Below are 19,627 nucleotides of genomic sequence, written 5' to 3' on the forward strand. Positions count from 1 at the left end.
ACACATGCCTTGGCCATCTGCCAAAGACGCGCAGTCGCAGAGTCAATCACGAATTATGATTAAGTTTAAAATGGTCCATGTCCCAAGAGTCCATGTCAAAAGAGTTGAGATGCTGATGAAGCAGATGACCGACCACCCGCCTCCTCCCATTCAGGTACGTCGTTTAAGCTTAGGCGTTTTATAATGCATACACACACACAGTATATTATAATATTATTAATATATATCTTAATTGCACTGCAAGTAAACACAAAAACCAATTCGTCAAAATTCCATTAAATTGTAACCAATTCCTGCTGTACTATTTTTTTTTGTTTGTTTGTTTTTTATGTTCATTGTTTAAATGTTAAGAGAGGCTTTTCTGCTCGTTGAGACCCAACACACACTCATTACACATTTAGAGATTTAATGTTAAAGTGCTTATTATAATAACAGTTTTAGTCAAACACGAAAAATATTAAAAATAAAAACAGAAGCGAAACACCAAATTGTACAATCTGTAAAACTCGTAAATTATTTGACTTTGAAATAAAAATTAAACACACTTCCTCTTTCATTTCATCAATGAGTGTTCCAATCATCTATCAAATTATGAAAGCGTTAAAGGGTGAGTTATTATAATCCCAACTTCGCAGGGGATACATGATGTTAATTGAATCATTTGCTCTGCGGGTAATTAGGGGTAGTTTTTCTCTATCTACGAGTATTCGGAAACATTTCAATTAAATTATATAAACAGCTCACTGTGTTTTGTTTTTTTGCATTTATTCGTTTTATTATTGTTGCTGTTCGCTTACATTTACAAATAGTTTATATATATATTTTTTATATATACTATATATTTTCTACAACATTTACGGTCATTCACGTTTTCATAATTTTTTAGCTGTTTTACAATTGTTTCACTTAATATAGGGACTTCTTTTTTTGTCTCTCCGTTTTCTACGTTTTGTTTTTTTGTTTGTTCTATAAGCAATCCGGTTCGGGGATTATTAACGCTATTTGCGATTGCGATTGTTGACTCTCCCTCGATCGGATGATCCAGCTGGTGATCATCTGTAACTGTCCGGTTTAGTCATGTGAGTAAAAGATGCTGCTAAATATGCGCTAAGAGTACACTTATTTAAATAGTTTTTTCTGGGTTTTCCTTTTTCTTTTTTTTTTTGTTTTAGTTTTGTTTTTCCTTTCGATTACGCCTTACACTTAGTGGGATGGCGTGACGACGGTCTGAGCGCACGCGGGAGGGGATTACAATAGTATAGTAGCAATAACTAGATTTCGGTTTTTCATCTTTTTTTCTTTTTGTTTTGTTTTCTTTTTTTTTTTTATATAAGTTCGGCTTAACATTTAACACGACGAGAAGCTGAGAATCAAAGTCTCGGGCCTGCAACTAAACGGGTGTAGGGTGGGGCGGGGACAGAGAGAGGTGGGATTTGGGATCCAAGGGAAGAAGAAGGACGACAACAGTTAAGAAGCTACAAAGTATTTTAGTCACTTTCCACTATGCGCGCACATTGCGAATGTGAGAAGTGTGGAAAGCGACCATAGGATTAGAATAGAGTTTAGTTTTAGTTTAGGTATAGGTTTTAAACACCCTGTATCTTTTGTGTGTGTGTGTGTTTGTGTGTGAGAGGAGTGTATGTGTGTATGGTATACACAGTTTTGTATATATATATATATGCATTGTACAAATATGTATGCACGATTTATACGAGTACGGCTAGACTTAATTTACAGTTGGACATGCATGTGGATCAGCTCTCTACAATAGTTTACATACAATTGCGCTCTGCACAGCAGGTAAATAACACTTTTGAGTATATATTCAAATATATATATATATATTATATGTATTGTATGCGGTATATATATGTATGATGCTTCGAACTGAATCTGAATTTGGATTTGAATCTTGGATCTATAACTGTATTTCGTATCTTGTTATATCTGTATCTGCATATTGCACTATTCCTCGAGTTGGCTGTTTGACTTGGCGCGATAGGCTGTACATAATATGTATTACATATATATTTCTATATATATATCGGGGTATTCTGATCTCTTTCTTCTCTCTACATATATATATCTGTGTGTGTATATAAACTTTATGTGCTTAATGCATATTGCACTATTCCTCGAATGGCTGGTTGACTGGCGATATATAGGCAGGCAGGCAGGCAGACAGGGCGGGCTACGGCTCACGCTCTCTGGACAGTTGGAAGTTAACAACCCACATTTTGACGACCCTCCGTGACGACACGTTAACACGTGTGGACCCTCAAATGGTTTTGTAACGTGCTCTTCTGCCTGAACTGCTTGGGACAGTAGGAACAGTTGTAGGGCTTCTCTCCGGTGTGGATCTTCATGTGATTGTTGAGCGTGGCCACTTGCCGGAAATTCACCTCACAGATCTTGCATTTGTATGGCTTCTCACCCGTATGCGTCTTGATGTGATTCACCAGTGTGCTCTGCTGCGAAAAGAATCGACTGCAGACACTACAGCCGAATGGCCGATCTGGATTTTCACCCTTCAGCATATTGATGTTGCCCACACTCATGCGTCCGCTATGCGCCGTCTGATAGTGTTCGATTTTGGTGTTGTTCGCTGCCGCCGCTGCCGCCACATTGCTGGCAACCACAGAGCTAACCGTTGTGTTGCCATCGAGGAAATGCAGCAGCGGATGATGGTCCAGCTGTAGGATGTTGGGTGTTGTGCTGTGCAGGTTATTGGGCAGCAGACCGCTCGTCAATTGCTGTGTGCCGGGTACAAGGGGCGCTGGCATCGCTGAGTGATCCGCTGTTGGTCGGTCGGTTGGTGGTTGTCGTATTTATAGTTGGAGGTGGTTGTTGTTGTTGTTGATGTTGATGGAGATAGTAGTACAATTGGTTGTTGGTTGATTCAAGTCGGTTGGTTGGCATGCGTACAAAAGTTTAAATAAAAGCTTCGTTAGGGAAGTGCGTTAATGATCAATGCACACAGTGATAACAGAAAGCGGCTCAGTTGTAGGGCGAACACACAAGCGGCTCACCTGTGGCTGTGACTGTAGCTGGCTGGCTGGCGAGATGTGTGTGCGTCTTCATGTGATTGGTGAGCGTGCTCTGCTGCCGGAACTGCATGTGGCAATAGGAACACGTGTATGGCTTATCGCCCGTATGGATCTTTTTGTGATTGGCCAACGTTGCCAGTTGGCTAAAGGACTTGTCGCATGTCTCGCATTTATACGGCTTGGGATCGATGTGCGTCCGCTCGTGATTATGCAGCGTACTCAACTGTGGGAAGCGCCGTTTGCACACACTGCACTGATACGGTTTCACCAGCTCATCCGCCTGTGGTGAGCTATAGGTGCCGGTGTAAAGAGTCTTTGAGATTTGTACACGCTGCTGTTGATGCTGCTGCTGATAGGCGTTGTGCATCTGATTCTGCGATTTGCGGCTGTGCTTGCCCGACGACGACGGCGGCTGATAGTTGAGTAGCGATGTTGGCGTGCTTGACTCAGCCGCTGAGATGTTTGGAGTGGAGAGCGTGGAGTGGCATGGAGTGTAAAACAAGCAAACATGGAGTTAGAGTTTGTTGTTGCCCAAATACAAAATGCTACAAATGCTACGCTTTTCTTTCTGTGTATGTGTGTGTGTTTGTTTGGGTGTTGAATGTTTAATCGCGGACCGAGCTACACTTACCCTTATGCGTTTTGATGTGATTGATGAGCGTGCTCTGCTGTCGAAAGTCCTTGGCGCATATGTTGCACGTGAACGGTTTCTCGCCGGTGTGGATCTTCACATGATTCGTTAGCGTCGAGATTTGCCGGAACGCCTTGTCACAGTGTTTGCACTTGTAGGGACGCTCATCGGTGTGGATTTTCATGTGGTTGCGTAACGTGGTCAATTGCCGGAACTTGTTCTTGCACACGTGGCATTGTTTTTTCTTGCGCGGATCATCCACCACCGACTCATCCTCACTGACCACACTCTGCACCTCTTGTTTCATCGGCGAGATGGGCGTATGATTGCCCCCGCTATTGGTGGTCGTTGTGGAGATGTCGAGCAGGTGCACCAGCGGATGCTGTGGATGCAGCATCGCCTGATGGGTGGGATGTTGTATGGCCTGGACAGCGGTCAGTTGATGCAGCGCAAACGGACTCTGCTGCAGACTTGCTATGGTCGTCGGTTGTTGCAGGCTGTTGGGGTTGAGGCCACTGCCACCTGCACCACCTCCGCCGCTGCCACCGCCTGCACCACCACCTCCGCCACCGCCCACGCCGTGCGTGGCAAGCTGGGCGGGCGCATAGTGCTGATAGTTGGCCATCGCAGCTGTTGCGGCCGTCGCATGGTTCAAATGCATTGTCGCTGGCCGAGTGCTATTTTTTTCGTTTCGTTTTTTTCTTTTTCTTAGTTTTTTTTTCTATTGATATTTGAGTTGCGCCCTTTTTGGAGGTATTCGAGATATTATGAATTTATGCAGTGCACACAGTGGCTTTTGCATTCATTTATTGTCGGCTCACGAAGGTAACGTTATACAATTGTAGTGTTCGAAAAGTTGCAGCCATTTGCACGAGCACCCCGTCGGTTTGTTATTTTAGATGTCTGCTCTGCTTTGCTGCTGCTGCTTTCGGCCGCGGCTGCTGCTTTTGCTTTGCCAGCGGCCACACGTTGCGTTCCACGTAGGCGCTCTGGCGCTCAATATTGTATACACTTTGCGCCGCACAACATTCCACACACTTTGCAACGTTTTTGCAATTGTTAGTGGCGCTTTTTTGTGTTATTTGTGCAAATTTTCTCAGGCCACGCTCTTTTTTATCCTTATCAAAACAAAAATGACTGGCGTGGTTTTCCAGGGCTTCAATACGTGCAGAGCTGCATTTGAGGGGGTGCTCGTTATATTCACTTATCGAATGGTATACGTCGCGGGCAATATGGTGATCTAGGGCTGCACAACAATGTTGGCGAGTACTGCATCGCGGAATTTGCATAAATGCGATAAGTGAAGTTATCGATATATCGCTTTAGGTCGATATATTACGCGCTCACGCCGAGGAACCGAATCAGTTCCGATTCCGAATAATCGTTGCGGCAAATTTAAATTGTTACGAACTATTTGAAAAATATTTATTCGTTTTTGTAAACTTTACATTAAATGAGACATTTACACTTTATCTATGAAATTGTAATCGCTTTGAATCATGTATATTACAAATAATATTACGTTGGTAATCATTGAAAAGACCAGTTTCAAATTAATGCTGAATACACCAAATATGCAGATATTCATATTTTGTCGACATAACTGCAGTCCAAACCAATCATTCTGAAATTTAAAAAAAGTGTAGTTGAAAATATAAACTAGAAGATTTTCTTATATTTACATTACGTTCCACAGAATCCACATTTAAATATGGATATCGTAGAACATTTAAAAGACTCTTTATGAGTTGACTTGTAACGTAGCAAACCTTCGCCAAGCAGTATAATTCCAATAATTCGATAACGTTCAGTATGGCAATGAATATATAGCCTCTTAATGGATGTTCTATTAATGGTTCTCCAAAAATAAATCGAATAAACAAATATACGGTAAAGCAAGTATGGTTTACAATGTAAAAACCATAACAGATAAGTTGATACTTGAAAATCGTGCATAATTCGTTAATCATATAGATGAGCCGATAGAAAATATTTTGAATTTGTCGAATCTTCTGCAATTGCATTGGCATGGGTCGAGGATGATCAAGTAGATACTCTAGGCTGATTTTCATTCTGAAGGCGACTTGACAGATGTGCCATATAAAAGCAAATTGAAGCAAACCCAATGTATTTGCATATATTTTTCCAATACATGTGATTCCGAAGTAAATGGAAGTTCTCTCCGAAACGAAGGACCACACTATTAAAACAGGAGTTGGCGTCAGGACGAGAAATATCCTAAAAAACGAATAGTTGAAGTTGAGATCGATACTCCGCATTTGGCTTGTAAAAGTATGGTTCGAATTAAATTGTATCCATATTTAAAAGGTTCTCCAGTAGCTTTAATATTCTATGCTGCCAGCGATGTACACAGTTTATAGAGCTCACAATCAATAATGCCTTTACTATCGGATACATCCTAACACAACAATATGTTAGCTTCGATTCAGATGCAATCTGTGGAGGATTTGTCCATAATCCGTACAATTGAAATGGCAATGCAACTAAGAGGATTAGGCCTATAATCCTGCTGTACCAGCAGAGCCGACGCGACTTTATAAATTTGCCCGATTTCACATTGAAATAGAATCCCGTTACTCCAGTTAAGGCAAACAAATAAGAGAGACACTCTAGTTTTCGCCACGACATTTTAAAAGAACTGAATTCTTAGACGGTGCAATAATTTACAACGTGCACATAATCAATAATTGCGATGGGTTTCAAAGTTTATTGATAAAGACAGCTGGCTGACAGGTATTGACTTTATCTAGTCATGATCTCAATTCATAATACTCATGAATTTTAATTTTCAATATTTGTTGTGAACATTTTATTGGTTGTTGTAAATATTATTTTAAATGAGACATTTACACTTTTTCTAAGAAATGAAAATCGCTTTGCAGCATATATATTACAAGTAGCATTATGCTGGTTATCATTGAAAAGACGAACTTTAAATTAATGGTGAACACGCCGAATATGCAAATATTCATGTTACGTGTACATAATTGAAGTCCAAACCAATCGATCTGAAATTTATATAAACTATGGTTCACAATTTAAGCAAATGTATTTTCTTATACTTACACTGCGATCGACAGAATCCACACTTAAAGTAGGATAACGTAGAATATTTAAAGCATTTCCTATGACTTTACTTGCAGTGTAAGAAACCGTCGCAAGAATCCATAAATCCAACAGCTCGATGAGATTCAATAAGCCAACCAATATATAGTTATTTAATGGATGATCCACTAATGGTTCTCCACCCATGAATCGAATATACAAATATAAGTTAAAGCACGTGTGATTTGCAATATACATACTATAACAAATAATTTGATATTTGAAAATTGTGCACAATTCGTTAACCATATAGATGAGCCGATAGAAAATCCTTTGAATATGTTGAATCTTTTGTAATTGTATTGGCTCTGGCCTTGGATGATGAAGTAAGTACTCTAGGCTGATTGTCATCCTTAAGGCAACTTGACAAATCTGCCATATGATAGCAAAGAGTAGAAATGTCAACGAATTTACTAAATTTCTTCCGATACATGTGATTATGAAGCCCATGAAAGTTGTTTCCTCGATGAACGTCCATCTTATTGAAATTAGAATTGTTGGCAGTAAGAGAATTATCCTAAAACCGAGTAGTTGAAGTCGGGATCGATGCTCCGCATTGGCTTCGTAAAAGTATGGTTCAAACTCAATTGCCTCCATATCCAAAAGGTTCTCAAAGAGCTTTAGTATCCTGTGTTGCCAGCGGTGCACAGAATATAAAGAGCTCACAATCAATAAAGCCTTTGCTGCCGGATACATTCTTACACAACAAAACGTTAGTTTCGATTCAGACATAATCACTGGAGGTTTCGCCCACAATCTATACAACTGAAATGGCACAGCAACCAAAAGAATTAAGCCTATAATCCTGCTGTACCAGCAGAGCCAACGCGACTTTATAAATTTGCCCGATTTCACATTGAAATAGAATCCTGTTATTCCAGTAATGGCAAAAAAATAAGAGAGACACGCTAGTTTCCACCAAGACATTTTAAAACAACTGAACCTTAAAGGAAGCAATTAATTACTTGTTAAAGGAAGTGCTTATAATCAATAAATGTGATGGACTTAAAAATTGTTTGATAAGACAAAAGTTGGCTGACAAAAAATGTCAATTATATTATCTAGTCTACATCTAAAAACATTGACTATGACTTTTACATGGTTAAAACTTTTTATTTTATTTATTGTTGCAAATAATATTTTCAATGAAACATTTACACTTTAGCTATGAAATTGTAATCGTTTTGCATCATGTATATTACAAGCAATATTACGTTGGTTATCATTGAAAAGACCAACTTCAAATTGATGGTAAACACGCCGAATATAGATATATTCATATTTTGTGTACATAACTGCAGTCCAAACCAATCATTCTGAAATTTCAATAAAGTTTAGTTGGCAATTTAAATATTTCTTTCTTATACTCACAATACGATCTACAGAATCTTCATTTAAAGTAGGATAGCGTAGAATACTTAAGACATCCTCTATGACTTTGTTTGTCGTATGGGAAACCGTTGCCAGGCTCCACAACTCCAACAACTCGACGGTATTCAATAAGCCAATGAATATATAGCTTCTTAATGGATTATTTATTAATGGTTCTCCGAGAATAACTCGCACAGTCATATATATGGTAAAACAAGTATGATTAGCAATGTAAATGAGATTACATAGAAGTGGATACTTGAAAATTGTACATATTTCGTTAATCATATAGATGAGTCGATAAAAAATCCTTTGAATATGTTGAATTTTCTGCAATTGCATTGGCATTGGCCTGGGATGATGAAGTAAATATTCGAGGCTAATTTCCATCCTCGAGGCAACTTGACAAATTTGCCATATGATGACAAAGAGAAGAAATGCCAATGAATTTATTAAACTTCGTCCGATTAATTGGATTACGAATAATATGGAAACTAAATCTCCGCTTAACATCCATGATATGGTAATTAGAGTTGGTAGCAAAACGATAAAAATTCTGAAGATGATAAGTTTTCGTTGAGATTGATGCTCAGCATTGAGCTGATAAAAGTATGGTTCAAATTCAATTCTCTCCAAGTCCAAGAGGTTCTCAACCAACTTTAATATCCTATATTGCCAACGATTCACACAGTATAAAGAGCTCACAATCAATGACATCATTGCTACAGGATATGCCCTGACACAAAAATATGTGAGTTTCGATTCAGTCACGACGATTGAAGTTCGAAACCAAAATAAAAACAACTGAAATGGCACAGCAGATAATAGGAATAGGCATAAACCGCAACTATACAAACAGAGATAACGCGATTTTATAAATTTTCCCGAATTCTCATTGAAATAGAATCTGGATATTCCACAAAAAGCAAAGAAATAAGAAAGACGCGCTAGTTTTTGTCGAGACATTTTAAAGCAACTAAAACTTTTGAAGTGCAATTATTCGCTCATTACTTATAATCAATAATTGTGATGGACTTAAAAATTGTTTGATAAGGTAAAAGTTTTCTGACAAAAAATGTCAATTATATTATCTAGTCCACATCTAAATACATTGCTATGACTTTTACATGATTAAAACTTTTTATTTTATTTATTGTTGTAAATAATATTTGTTGTAAATATATTTAATATGAAACATTTACACTTGATATATGAAATTGTAATCGTTTTGAATCATGTATATTACAAATAATATTATGTTGGTTATCATTGAAAAGACCAACTTCAAATTGATGGTAAACACGCCGAATATGGATATATTCATATTTTGTGTACATAACTGCAGACCAAACCAATCATTCTGTAATTTAGATAAAGTTTAGTTAGTAATTTAAAGATTTTTTTCTTATACTCACATTACGATCTACAGAATCATCATTTAAAGTAGGATAGCGTAGGATTCTTAAGACGTTCTCTATGACTCTACTTGTCGAGTAAGAAATCGTTGCCAGACTAAATAACTCCAACAACTCGACGATATTCAATAAGCCAATGAATATATAGCTTCTCAATGGAGCATCAATTAATGGTTCTCCAAGAATAACTCTCAACGTCATATATATGGTAAACCACGCATGGTTTACAATGAAAATGAGATTACACATAAGTGGATATTTGAAAATTGTACATATTTCGTTAATCATATAGATGAGTCGATAAAAAATCCTTTGAATATGTTGAATTTTCTGCAATTGCATTGGCATTGGCCTGGGATGATGAAGTAAGTATTCGAGGCTAATTTCCATCCTCGAGGCAACTTGATAAATTTGCCATATGATGGCAAAGAGTAGAAATGCCAATGAATTTATTAATTTTCTTCCGATTAATTGGATTACGAATAATATGGTGACTAAATCTTCACTTAACATCCATGATATGGAAATTAGAATTGGTAGCAAAACGATAAATATTCTGAAGATGATAAGTTTTCGTTGAGATTGATGCTGAGCATTGAGCTGATAAAAGTATGGTTCAAATTCAATTCTCTCCAAATCCAAGAGGTTCTCAACCAACTTTAATATCCTATATTGCCAACGATGCACACAGTATAATGAGCTCGCAACCAATGACGTCATTGCTACAGGATATGTCCTGGCACTAAAATATGTGAGTTTCGATTCAGTTACGACCATTGGACCTCGACACCAAAATCTAAACAACTGGAATGGCAAAGATGCTAAAAGGAATAGGCATAAAAGCCAAGTATACCAATATAGCAAACGCGAATTTATAAATTTTCCCGATTTCACACAGAAATAGAATCTTGATATTCCACAAAAAGCAAAGAAATAAGAGAGACACGCCAGTTTTTGTCGATACATTTTAAAGCAACTAAAACTTTTGAGGTGCAATTATTCGCTCATTACTATAATAATTAATCAATAATTGCGATGGACTTGAAAGTTTTTTTTTGATAGAGTCGTAAAGACACATGGAAGACAGCTTATTGACAGAAAGTGTCAATTTCTTTCTAATCTAGTTAACATCTTCTTTAATATTAAAAGTAATTTTGAAAAGTTAGCCTTAATTCTCTTAAAGCGAAAAAGTTCCCTATAAAAATTAGTTTGCTGAAACATGTGTATTTAGTACAATATTTAATTTCTGATTAATAGAAATACCTCAAAGAGAATTTACATATACAATACATCAATAAATAATGAATTTAGATTATTGTATTAACGCTTTCTTAAGGTTTTTTAGGACTAAATTTAGATTTTCGTCTATCTAATTTTCTTATCTAAAGATTTTCTTTTAATATTTATATTTTGAGAATAATACCGCAAAATATATTGCAAAATAGATAGCGAGTACCTACAGTTTTAAATTCTTAAACTTAAGTAAGATTTGGAATATTGATATTTAAAAATGCTTGAAGGGAAAAATATTTCTTTTAATTTGTTTATTTTATACATTTTTGTAACCAGAAATTTCCTTCAATGTAATATAAGTCTTACACATCTCTTCGGTCTTCAATCAATTACTTACCACTTTGGTCCACTCATCCATGCCATCCTCAAGGTGGTCAAATCATTTATGTGTCGATCAACAGTCGACCGTCTGAGGCTGAGTTTGTTATTCCGAATATCCGAAACAAACACGATCGTCACAGCTGCCGAACACATCGATCGTATTTGATTTGAGGGGCTATTTGAGCCATAGACCGAGAGTTTCACGATTTCAGTGTGTCGGAGGCAATCGCGGGAGATACTACTCCAAAAAAATAAAAACCGGGAGAAAAAAAACCATACTCGATGTGCAAAATGTGTGAAGCGCGAATTGTGTGACAGTTTTAGGAAAAATTATAGAACCTTGAGTGCGAAAATTATTTGAACGAATACTCGAAATCAAATCGCTGTGTGAGCTCTAATTGATTGAGCGAATTACAGGGCGACAAATAATGCAATTTATGGCAAGTTTTTTGCCAAACGGATTTCATGCTTCAGTTGCAGTTGGGAAATCACAGTTAACACAGCGATTAATATGTGTTGCATTTATTTCAAATTCAATTTCAATTTGGACAAGGTCAAGCCAACATTGATGATGACCTCCCTTTGGGTCTGGCTATGCTTCAGCTTAGCGGCACTCCCACACAACTGCCACGCCCACTACATACAAATCGACCACGAAGAGTTTCGCGCCAGTGGCTATCCGCATCCACCGTTACCACCAGCCCCTCTGACACCTCTGGAACTTGATCATCTGCCACATGTGGTGGCCACCAATCCTTTGACACCCGCCGAGGTGATGGTGGATCTGACCAACGATCTGACGCATCGTCTGCTTCACTATCACTCCATACTCAATCGGAATAATTTCGCCTTCTCGCCCACCGCGTTGGTCAGTGTCCTGGTGGCACTCTACGAAGGATCCGCGGGACGCAGTGCCAGCGAATTGCGGAATGTGCTGCAGTTGCCCAACAATCGTGACGTCATACGCGTCGGTTACCGCGACATCCATCGCCGACTGCGGGTGAGATTCCCCACCACAAACAAAAAATAAACCGAATAGTTTATGACTTAAATTTACATGCATCGTTGGGCACAACAGTTGTAATACCATCCCAAGCACTTGACTGATAAAAAGCCCAACTAATAACCGCGTTTTACCACAAACACAACACAACACACAAAAAATTTGTATCTGTATCTTTGTATCCGTATCTGTAGCGGTGTGCCTGGGGCACAATTGTGCTCTACATTTCTCATTTTAATGCCGCGGGGTGTCGCACTTATCGATGATGCCCAATTGATGGCTTAAACGGTTGCAAAGGTTTATTGAACCCGTTTTGATTGTTCAATTCGGCATAATCTGATTTGAGTGATTCTGAATAATTTTTTTTGGGCATGAATGGAATTTATAATTGATAGATGTTGAGTAAAGTAGTATTATAGTCTAATTCTATTGAGAATGATCAACAAATTTTATTATGACATCTGCGAAACCATCATCAAGTTAGCCTTAAAAGTCGGTCCGTCTGTTTAAACAGCTCTATCATGAAGTTTGTTAAAGCTAATGACTTGAAATTTGGTATGCGTCTTGCTAAAAGCCCTAGCTCCCTATGGTTTAGTGTTGCCACGAGTCCTTCACTCATAAATCGAGTCAAATTAATTCTTTCTTTTTCCCCCTCTTCCAGACCTATTTCTTTGGCTCCGATAATCCTCTGAAAGGACTCAGCTTAAGCAGAAATAATGTCACTGTGCTCAAGGATTTCGAAACCGTTTTGATGTTTTACGGCTACGATCTGAGCATCGATATGATCTCCTCCACGCCAGCCAATGTCACAGCAGCCAACACCACGCTCTCTGGCAATGCCACAGCTGATGCAATGCAGGCAGAGACCACAACAAGCAGCGATATAGAGACAACCACTGAGCCACCTACAACCACTGCAGCCACAGCTGAAGAGACTACAACGACACCTGCGCCAACCACAACCACAGAGGAAGCCACAACCACAACCGAAGAGGCGGAAGCCAGCAGCACGGAGGCAGCAGCTGCCACAGAATCTGGCGAGGCAACCGAGCCGGCAAGCGACGATGAGGCAGCCGAGTTGGTCTCTGCTTTTGTGGCCGAAGAGGATGCAGAACCCTTTTTGCGTATACAAAAGGCGCGTGTGTCGCGTTTGCCAACCAGCAAATTGCAGGCACCGCTGAAGCACTCGAATCCCATTACACCTAAGCCCAACTATTTGCCGAGTGCACGAATTGCAGTGATGCCCATGATGGCCAGACAAGTTCAAGCTCCGGTGCAGCGAAAGGCAACCACAACAACTCCAACACCAAGTTCACGACAAGTTGCCACCACGACGCCAGCAACGCCACAAGCAACCACATCCCGGAAAGCAAAGACAGCTCGTCATAAGCGTCATGTGCTCGGTTACAAGGATCTGGATGCGAATCTCTTTGTTTCACTTTTTAGTCCACATGGTCCACACACAGCTGCTGCAGCGCTTCCGTTGCCCATTCCACCCACAGCTGGATTCACACACTTCACCAACGAGTTTGAGCCTCATTACATTAGCGATGGCGTTGAATCCAAGACAAATTACAACACGGATGTGATCAGTCATGTCTTTTATCTGGGCAGTCAGCAAGTGGTGCACACCACCTTCAAGGTCTACAATGCAGTATTGTATTACAAGTACTTTGAGCACCTGAAGATGAGTGTACTTGAGCTAGAGCTGGACACACCAGAGTATAATTTAATGATACTCCTACCCGACTACCACATGGACATTGTGGCTGCGGCTGCTTCGCTCAAGCTGGGACCAACGTTGCGTCTGATGCGCAAGCAACTGAAGCCGCGTTGGGTCCAGGCTATCATACCGGACTTCAAGCTGCACGGCACCATGTTCCTCACCAACGATCTGCAGAATGTAAGTGTTGCAAAGAATATCATCTTTTGAACTGATCTTAATCCATTTCTCTGCTCTTCCAGATGGGCATGTAAGAAGGCGAAACCTGCTGCACTTTTACTTTCTTCAATCTCTTCGTATTCTCTTTGCAGCTGTGATATATTTGAGCCAAATCGTGCCGATTTTCGACCCATGACTGATGAGAAAGGCATCTACGTGCGACACATTGAGCAATCGATTGACGTCAACATTCGTACGCATCCCATCAATCAATTGAAACGTAAGTTACGCCTCGCAACGCACTGAGGCGCAACGTATCTTTGCGATCACTATCCGAAGTGTTTTGGCCCCACCTGTTGCAACAATTGCAAAATTTTGTAGCTGCAGCAACACTCAAGACATTAATGTGCAATAACTACTTAACTTCCCCTTTTTGCGATTGCAGGCAACACAGGCGCTCAAACGAAGCCCATACAGATCTCTGTTAATCATCCGTTTCTGTTTTTCATCATCGATCGCGACTTGGACGTGGCTGTGATGTCGGGCCGCATACTCAATCCCCTCAACGTGCGCATACAATGAATGCTCCATTCATCCATCGAGCCGAGCCAAGCCACACTCACAGTCAGTGGTGCAAAACGAAGGTCAACACGGTGGCTGCATCGAAAGTGAAGCTGGTAGCTAAAGTGCGCTTCCTGGTGCCTCTTAACCATGCACTTGCAAAGTACCATAGTATATTGTAAATAATGCAAACAACTTTTGTTTTCTATAAATGCTGTTCACATTTTGTACGCAGTGCGTTTGCTTTAATCGAATGGTAAATTGCAAGCAAGTTTCAAGCTGGTGCTGAGTGAGTTTTGTGCTTATAGATAGTGTTAACTTAGAGATAGATTTTTATCTTTAGAGGCAAAAACCTGAAAGTAAAAAGACAGTTTAGACAATTGATGATAATCTTTAGAGAATATCTAAGACTGCACTTACTTTATAGCTTAATACATATTAGTTGAAAGTAGTCTTAAGTAGCAGTCCTTGGACTCCCAATTATATCTAATGATGACTGTGGGCACTTAAAGATATTTCTGTATCTATGGAAGAAAATCACTGAAAGTAGAAGGACATGTTAGACCTGGCAGTTATAAGATAATTCTCTTCTTACTTTAGAGTTTAATGCGTTAGTCTAACGTATTCTTTGGAATTTTACGCTTCGTAGAAGTCTGATAAAAATGACTGAAATAAGAAATTGGTGATTAGAATGGGAATTTGTTAATATTCACCGCCACTCACTTTATAGCTTCATCTGTACATAATCCCCTCTCAGTACTGATATGTGCCATACACTGTGCAGACACAGAACAAGCTTGTATTGCTAAACACCTCCGTGATCGAAGTGTCGCAGTCGCAATCCCAACAGCAGCGGGATAAATACGTTGCACCAGCGCCCAGCTCCTGTCCCAGCATCACTTGTACCACATGCTTGTAACGCTTCACCTTGGGATTGGCGGCAATCTGTTGATTCACTTCGTCGGCAATTTCTCTCGTCCATGTCTTGGCCACATCCTTGTCGTATTGTTTGTCTGCAATAATTTGTTTGTTGCTTAGCGACGCTTGCTTTGTTTGGGGCGTCCGTCGATTTTACCTTTGAGCTTCTCGGACATGGCTGTGTTGATGATGCTTTTAACTATTGGCAGTGGAAATGATTCGCCAAATGCTGGTCGCATGCTGTAGGCCGCTGGCTGTCCTGTCTGCTCTTCATCCATTTCAGCCTCCGGCGACAGTTGCGCAGCCGCAGCCGGCATTGCTTTTTTGTCCTGTGATTTCGTTTTCGACGTTGTGGGCGTAGTTTGCATCTCGTCAGCCTTTTTTGAATTCTTTACAGCTTTTTCATCTGTCATTTTTGGATACGGAGCGCGAAATTTGTAGCAATTATTAAATGGTAATTAGTAATTGGTAAACATAAACAATAAACGCGCTAGCTGAAATGCAGAGGTGAAGAAACTGTCGATGTATCGATAGTTTCGATATTCTATTATAATTCGATTATTATTCCAATAATCGATGTTTGTTTTTGCAGCAGAATATACCAAAATACAGAACACGAGAGGTATCGGGTGTTTTTGATATATTTTCAAGAGTAATCAAAAAGTCGTTTCATTTGAAATAGTCTTTTCACAATATGCGCAATTTGATTATTCCTCTCAGATTGATTAGATTTTCCTTAAAAATAAATTTTTAATAATCTGAAGACAATTTGAATGATTGATCGGTATATTTTTAGAGCAGTGCGTATACTAGGGCTGCAGAGTACATTCCTTACATTTAAAAGAGCCAGGCGCTGGAGGATGGATCCATTGGATTAGAATCATTTTAGATGGCTCAAGTTGGCTGATAAGTCCCCAGTCTGATACATAAATGGCGTCGCTAGTATTGAATGCATATTATTTTTATATAGTACTAACCTTCAAATTATTCGTGTCAGTCAATTAGTTTGTGAGATAGAGCGTCTTTTGTGAAGCAACTTTTGTTATTGTGAAAAAAATGGAAAAAAAGGAATTTCGTGTTTTGATAAAATACTGTTTTCTGAAGGGAAAAAATACAGTGGAAGCGAAAACTTGGCTTGATAATGAGTTTCCGGAGTCTGCCCCAGGGAAATCAACAATAATTGATTGGTATGCAAAATTCAAGCGTGGTGAAATGAGCACGGAGGACGGTGAACGCAGTGGACGCCCGAAAGAGGTGGTTACTGGCGAAAACATCAAAAAAATCCACAAAACGATTTTGAATGACCGTAAAATAAAGTTGATCGAGATAGCAGAGGCCTTAAAGATATCAAAGGAACGTGTTGGTCATATCATTCATCAACATTTGGATATGCGGCAGCTCTGTGCAAAATGGGTGCCGCGCGAGCTCACATTTGACCAAAAACAACAACGTGTTGATGATTCTGAGCGGTGTTTGCAGCTGTTAACTCGTAATACACCCGAGTTTTTGCATCGATATGTGACAATGGATGAAACATTTCTCCATCACTACACTCCTGAGTCCAATCGACAGTCGGCTGAGTGGACAGCGACCGGTGAACCGACTCCGAAGCGTGGAAAGACTCAAAAGTCCGCTGGCAAAGTAATGGCCTCTGTTTTTTGGGATGCACGTGGAATAATTTTTATCGATTATCTTGAGAAGGGAAAAACCATCAACAGTGACTATTATACGGCGTTATTGGAGCGTTTGAAGGTCGAAATCGCGGCTAAACGGCCCCATATGAAGAAGAAAAAAGCGTTGTTCCACCAAGACATCGCACCGTGCCACAAGTCATTGAGAACGATGGCAAAAATTCATCAATTGGGCTTCGAATTGCTTCCCCACCCACCGTATTCTCCAGATCTGGCCCCCAGCGACTTTTTCTTGTTCTCAGATCTCAAAAGGATGCTGGCAGGGAAAAAATTTGACTGCAATGAAGAGGTGATCGCCGCAACTGAGGCCTATTTTGAGGCAAAACCGAAGGAGTACTACCAAAATGGTATAAAAAACTTGGAAGGTCGTTATAATAGTTGTATCGCTCTTGAAGGGAACTATGTTGAATAATAAAAACCAATTTTGACAAAAAAAAAAAATGTGTTTTTCTTTGTTAGACCGGGGACTTATCAGCCAACCAGTTAGAACCTGTGCCCTTAACAAGAAAAGAAACCTTGGATTTTATTGATAAAAAATCTTACAAGATGTTATAATGAATTTCGAGCTATGACCAAAGCTTCCAATGTATGTACAGTCAGCGCCACAATAAAAGCCGCACTTAAAAAAATTTGGAAATTGTGCAGTCACTATGCTGGGGCTCCACTAATTTTAGTTCTCTGGGCATTATTTTTTATAGGGGGGTTTCCCTTGACTATTTTCGACATACATAATTTCGTCATTTGAAGAGCGCTGTTGCTTAAATTGCTTTTGGTAGAATTTTATTTGTAAAGACACCTATAAAATCATGCCAAAGCAAAAGCAATTCACTGATCGCGATAAAGAAAAAATTATTTTATTGGCTGAACAAAATGTGTCAAATCGGCAAATAGCGGCTGAAACACACAATGAAAGCTCAGTGCGTCGTTTTTTAAAAAAATATCGTGAGACAGGTGAAGTAAAAAGGAAAAAAGGAACAGGTGGAAAAAAATGCACCACGTCGCGTGAAGATCGCTTTATTATGAGAACGAGCCGGCAGGATCGTTTCAAAACTGCAGTGCAGATACGATCTGAGGTACATGAACAGTTTTCAAAAGATATTTCGGAGCGAACTGTTCAACGTCGGCTTAGCTCTATGAGAAAGCTCAAAAGATCACCTGCAAAAAAAGCCATCCGCGAATGAAAAAAAAATCGTCTAAACTGGGCCAAGGACAAGGAAAATAACGAAGGAATATTGGGTTCCATTTACGATTCTATGCCCAATAGGGTAAAATCTGTAATAAAGGCCAAAGGCGGCATTTCGAAATAATAAGCTAAATTAAAAAAATATGTCTATTGTTAAATTGCCTAGATTTAAAATTTTGGAAAAAAAATAGTTTTTGTTGAATTTTTTCATTATTATAACTTTTATGATTTTGTTTGATTTTATGTTATTCCCAAGCTATGAAGCACAGTAAAGTTCAATTCATAAAATCTTTATTGAATTTTAAATAAATCAAAAAAATTACATAATAAATTCGATAAATATGTTGATTACAGGATATAAATAAAATTACATAATAATTTAAATCATCATTTCATTAGTATACAATAAATGTTTGCTTTGCTCTTTCATTAATATAGTATGTAATGTATTAATCGTTATATACGCTCGTATTAAACAATACATCATACAATGTGTATATAATATACTTATGTATAGAAAATATTTGTGTGTATATCTTTGTGTTCACTTTGATTTTAGTTGGGCAGCAAATTACATGCATGGATGAGTAGCATACAATATCTACGTTTTTTTATTGATAAAAAAAAAAATTAATAAGAAATTTGCAGACATAGGCGCATACACAATACAGTAAATCATAATCGACTATAATATAAAATAATAATAATAATGATAATGATAAAACAATTACACCATTTACAATTTGCTCTCTCAAAGGGACAAACAATTTGCACATACATCATAATATTTCACGTTACATAGTTAACTTATTACACAACATAATACAACATACAATCAGATCAGACAGTTTCTTTAAAAATTGTTTATAAGGCTGCAACAAACTAAATGACTAAAATTTTTGTGTATAATATTTGATCGAAACTAACTAAATATTAACTTCAAGTAGCGAATTTCTTTCTTTTTGGTTTTATTTATACATAAATGTTGCGCGTTTCTTCAAAATATCTAAAGCAATCAACCTAATTTCCGTTATGTTTAGTAAGGTAATGCCATTATTAAGGTTGCTGTTCATTTTTTGTTTTTGGTACTTTATACTTAAGTATTTAGGCGTATAAATCCTTGAAAGACTTCATAAGCCAGTAAACCCCAAGGCAAGTTTGTTATTCAAATCTGCAAGTAGAAGA

The 19,627-nt window shown here is 38.7% G+C and overlaps 4 protein-coding genes across 13 annotated transcripts in view; 1 reads left to right on the forward strand and 3 right to left on the reverse strand.

Moving 5' to 3' along the window:
- Positions 1–303: 303 nt before the first annotated feature.
- LOC133835817 (uncharacterized) lies at positions 304–14,986 on the forward strand. Of its 2 annotated transcripts, XM_062265929.1 has the most exons (5): positions 11,204–12,204; positions 12,869–14,110; positions 14,173–14,180; positions 14,242–14,369; positions 14,535–14,986. In XM_062265929.1, the coding sequence occupies exons 1-5, from the start codon at positions 11,716–11,718 to the stop codon at positions 14,669–14,671; spliced, it is 2,004 nt and encodes a 667-aa protein (XP_062121913.1). In that variant the 5' UTR covers positions 11,204–11,715; the 3' UTR covers positions 14,672–14,986. The 2 variants fall into 2 exon arrangements, with proteins under 2 accessions (XP_062121912.1, XP_062121913.1); XM_062265928.1 differs by lacking the exons at positions 11,204–12,204; positions 14,535–14,986 and adding an exon at positions 304–607 and having other exon boundaries at positions 12,869–14,264.
- Positions 870–4,882, reverse strand: LOC133835816 (adult enhancer factor 1). Of its 3 annotated transcripts, none has more exons than XM_062265925.1 (3): positions 3,679–4,874; positions 3,030–3,500; positions 870–2,797 (listed from the first exon to the last, which is right to left on the reverse strand). In XM_062265925.1, the coding sequence occupies exons 1-3, from the start codon at positions 4,337–4,339 to the stop codon at positions 2,262–2,264; spliced, it is 1,668 nt and encodes a 555-aa protein (XP_062121909.1). In that variant the 5' UTR covers positions 4,340–4,874; the 3' UTR covers positions 870–2,261. The 3 variants fall into 3 exon arrangements, with proteins under 3 accessions (XP_062121909.1, XP_062121910.1, XP_062121911.1); XM_062265927.1 differs by having other exon boundaries at positions 2,790–2,942; positions 3,679–4,877; XM_062265926.1 differs by lacking the exon at positions 3,030–3,500 and having other exon boundaries at positions 3,679–4,882.
- A 387-nt stretch (positions 14,987–15,373) lies between the features above and the next one.
- Positions 15,374–16,092, reverse strand: LOC133835822 (dynein light chain Tctex-type protein 2B). Its single transcript, XM_062265934.1, has 2 exons — positions 15,726–16,092; positions 15,374–15,663 (listed from the first exon to the last, which is right to left on the reverse strand). Exons 1-2 carry the CDS (start codon positions 15,979–15,981, stop codon positions 15,404–15,406), a joined length of 516 nt encoding a protein of 171 aa, XP_062121918.1. The 5' UTR covers positions 15,982–16,092; the 3' UTR covers positions 15,374–15,403.
- A 2,709-nt stretch (positions 16,093–18,801) lies between these two features.
- LOC133835813 (F-actin-monooxygenase Mical) overlaps positions 18,802–19,627 on the reverse strand; it is a 43,630-nt gene continuing 42,804 nt past the window's right edge. For 3 of the 7 annotated variants that reach the window (XM_062265914.1, XM_062265908.1, XM_062265907.1), the window contains one exon: positions 18,840–19,613. In XM_062265914.1, the coding sequence (XP_062121898.1) occupies positions 19,608–19,613 (6 nt within the window). In that variant the 3' untranslated portion in view covers positions 18,840–19,607. Of the gene's footprint in view, positions 19,614–19,627 lie in introns of all 7 variants that reach the window. The other 4 variants (XM_062265915.1, XM_062265911.1, XM_062265909.1 and 1 more) reach the window with 2 other exon arrangements.

The sequence above is a fragment of the Drosophila sulfurigaster genome, chromosome 2R (genome assembly GCF_023558435.1).
Source record: "Drosophila sulfurigaster albostrigata strain 15112-1811.04 chromosome 2R, ASM2355843v2, whole genome shotgun sequence".
Classification (NCBI taxonomy): Eukaryota; Metazoa; Arthropoda; class Insecta; order Diptera; family Drosophilidae; genus Drosophila; species Drosophila sulfurigaster.

What these genes read in the sequence shown, in the direction of transcription:
- LOC133835816 (XM_062265925.1), bottom strand. Translation starts at nt 4,339, where the DNA reads ATGCATTTGAACCATGCGACGGCCGCAACAGCTGCGATGGCCAACTAT. An exon ending in TCACATCAAAACGCATAAGG is followed by an intron (nt 3,501 to 3,678) that starts GTAAGTGTAGCT and finishes CAAACATCTCAG; the next exon opens with CGGCTGAGTCAAGCACGCCA. An exon ending in AGCTACAGTCACAGCCACAG is followed by an intron (nt 2,798 to 3,029) that starts GTGAGCCGCTTG and finishes ACCGACCAACAG; the next exon opens with CGGATCACTCAGCGATGCCA.
- LOC133835817 (XM_062265929.1), top strand. Translation starts at nt 11,716, where the DNA reads ATGTGTTGCATTTATTTCAAATTCAATTTCAATTTGGACAAGGTCAAG. An exon ending in ACATCCATCGCCGACTGCGG is followed by an intron (nt 12,205 to 12,868) that starts GTGAGATTCCCC and finishes CCCCTCTTCCAG; the next exon opens with ACCTATTTCTTTGGCTCCGA. An exon ending in TCCCATCAATCAATTGAAAC is followed by an intron (nt 14,370 to 14,534) that starts GTAAGTTACGCC and finishes TTGCGATTGCAG; the next exon opens with GCAACACAGGCGCTCAAACG.
- LOC133835822 (XM_062265934.1), bottom strand. Translation starts at nt 15,981, where the DNA reads ATGACAGATGAAAAAGCTGTAAAGAATTCAAAAAAGGCTGACGAGATG. An exon ending in CATGTCCGAGAAGCTCAAAG is followed by an intron (nt 15,664 to 15,725) that starts GTAAAATCGACG and finishes AAATTATTGCAG; the next exon opens with ACAAACAATACGACAAGGAT.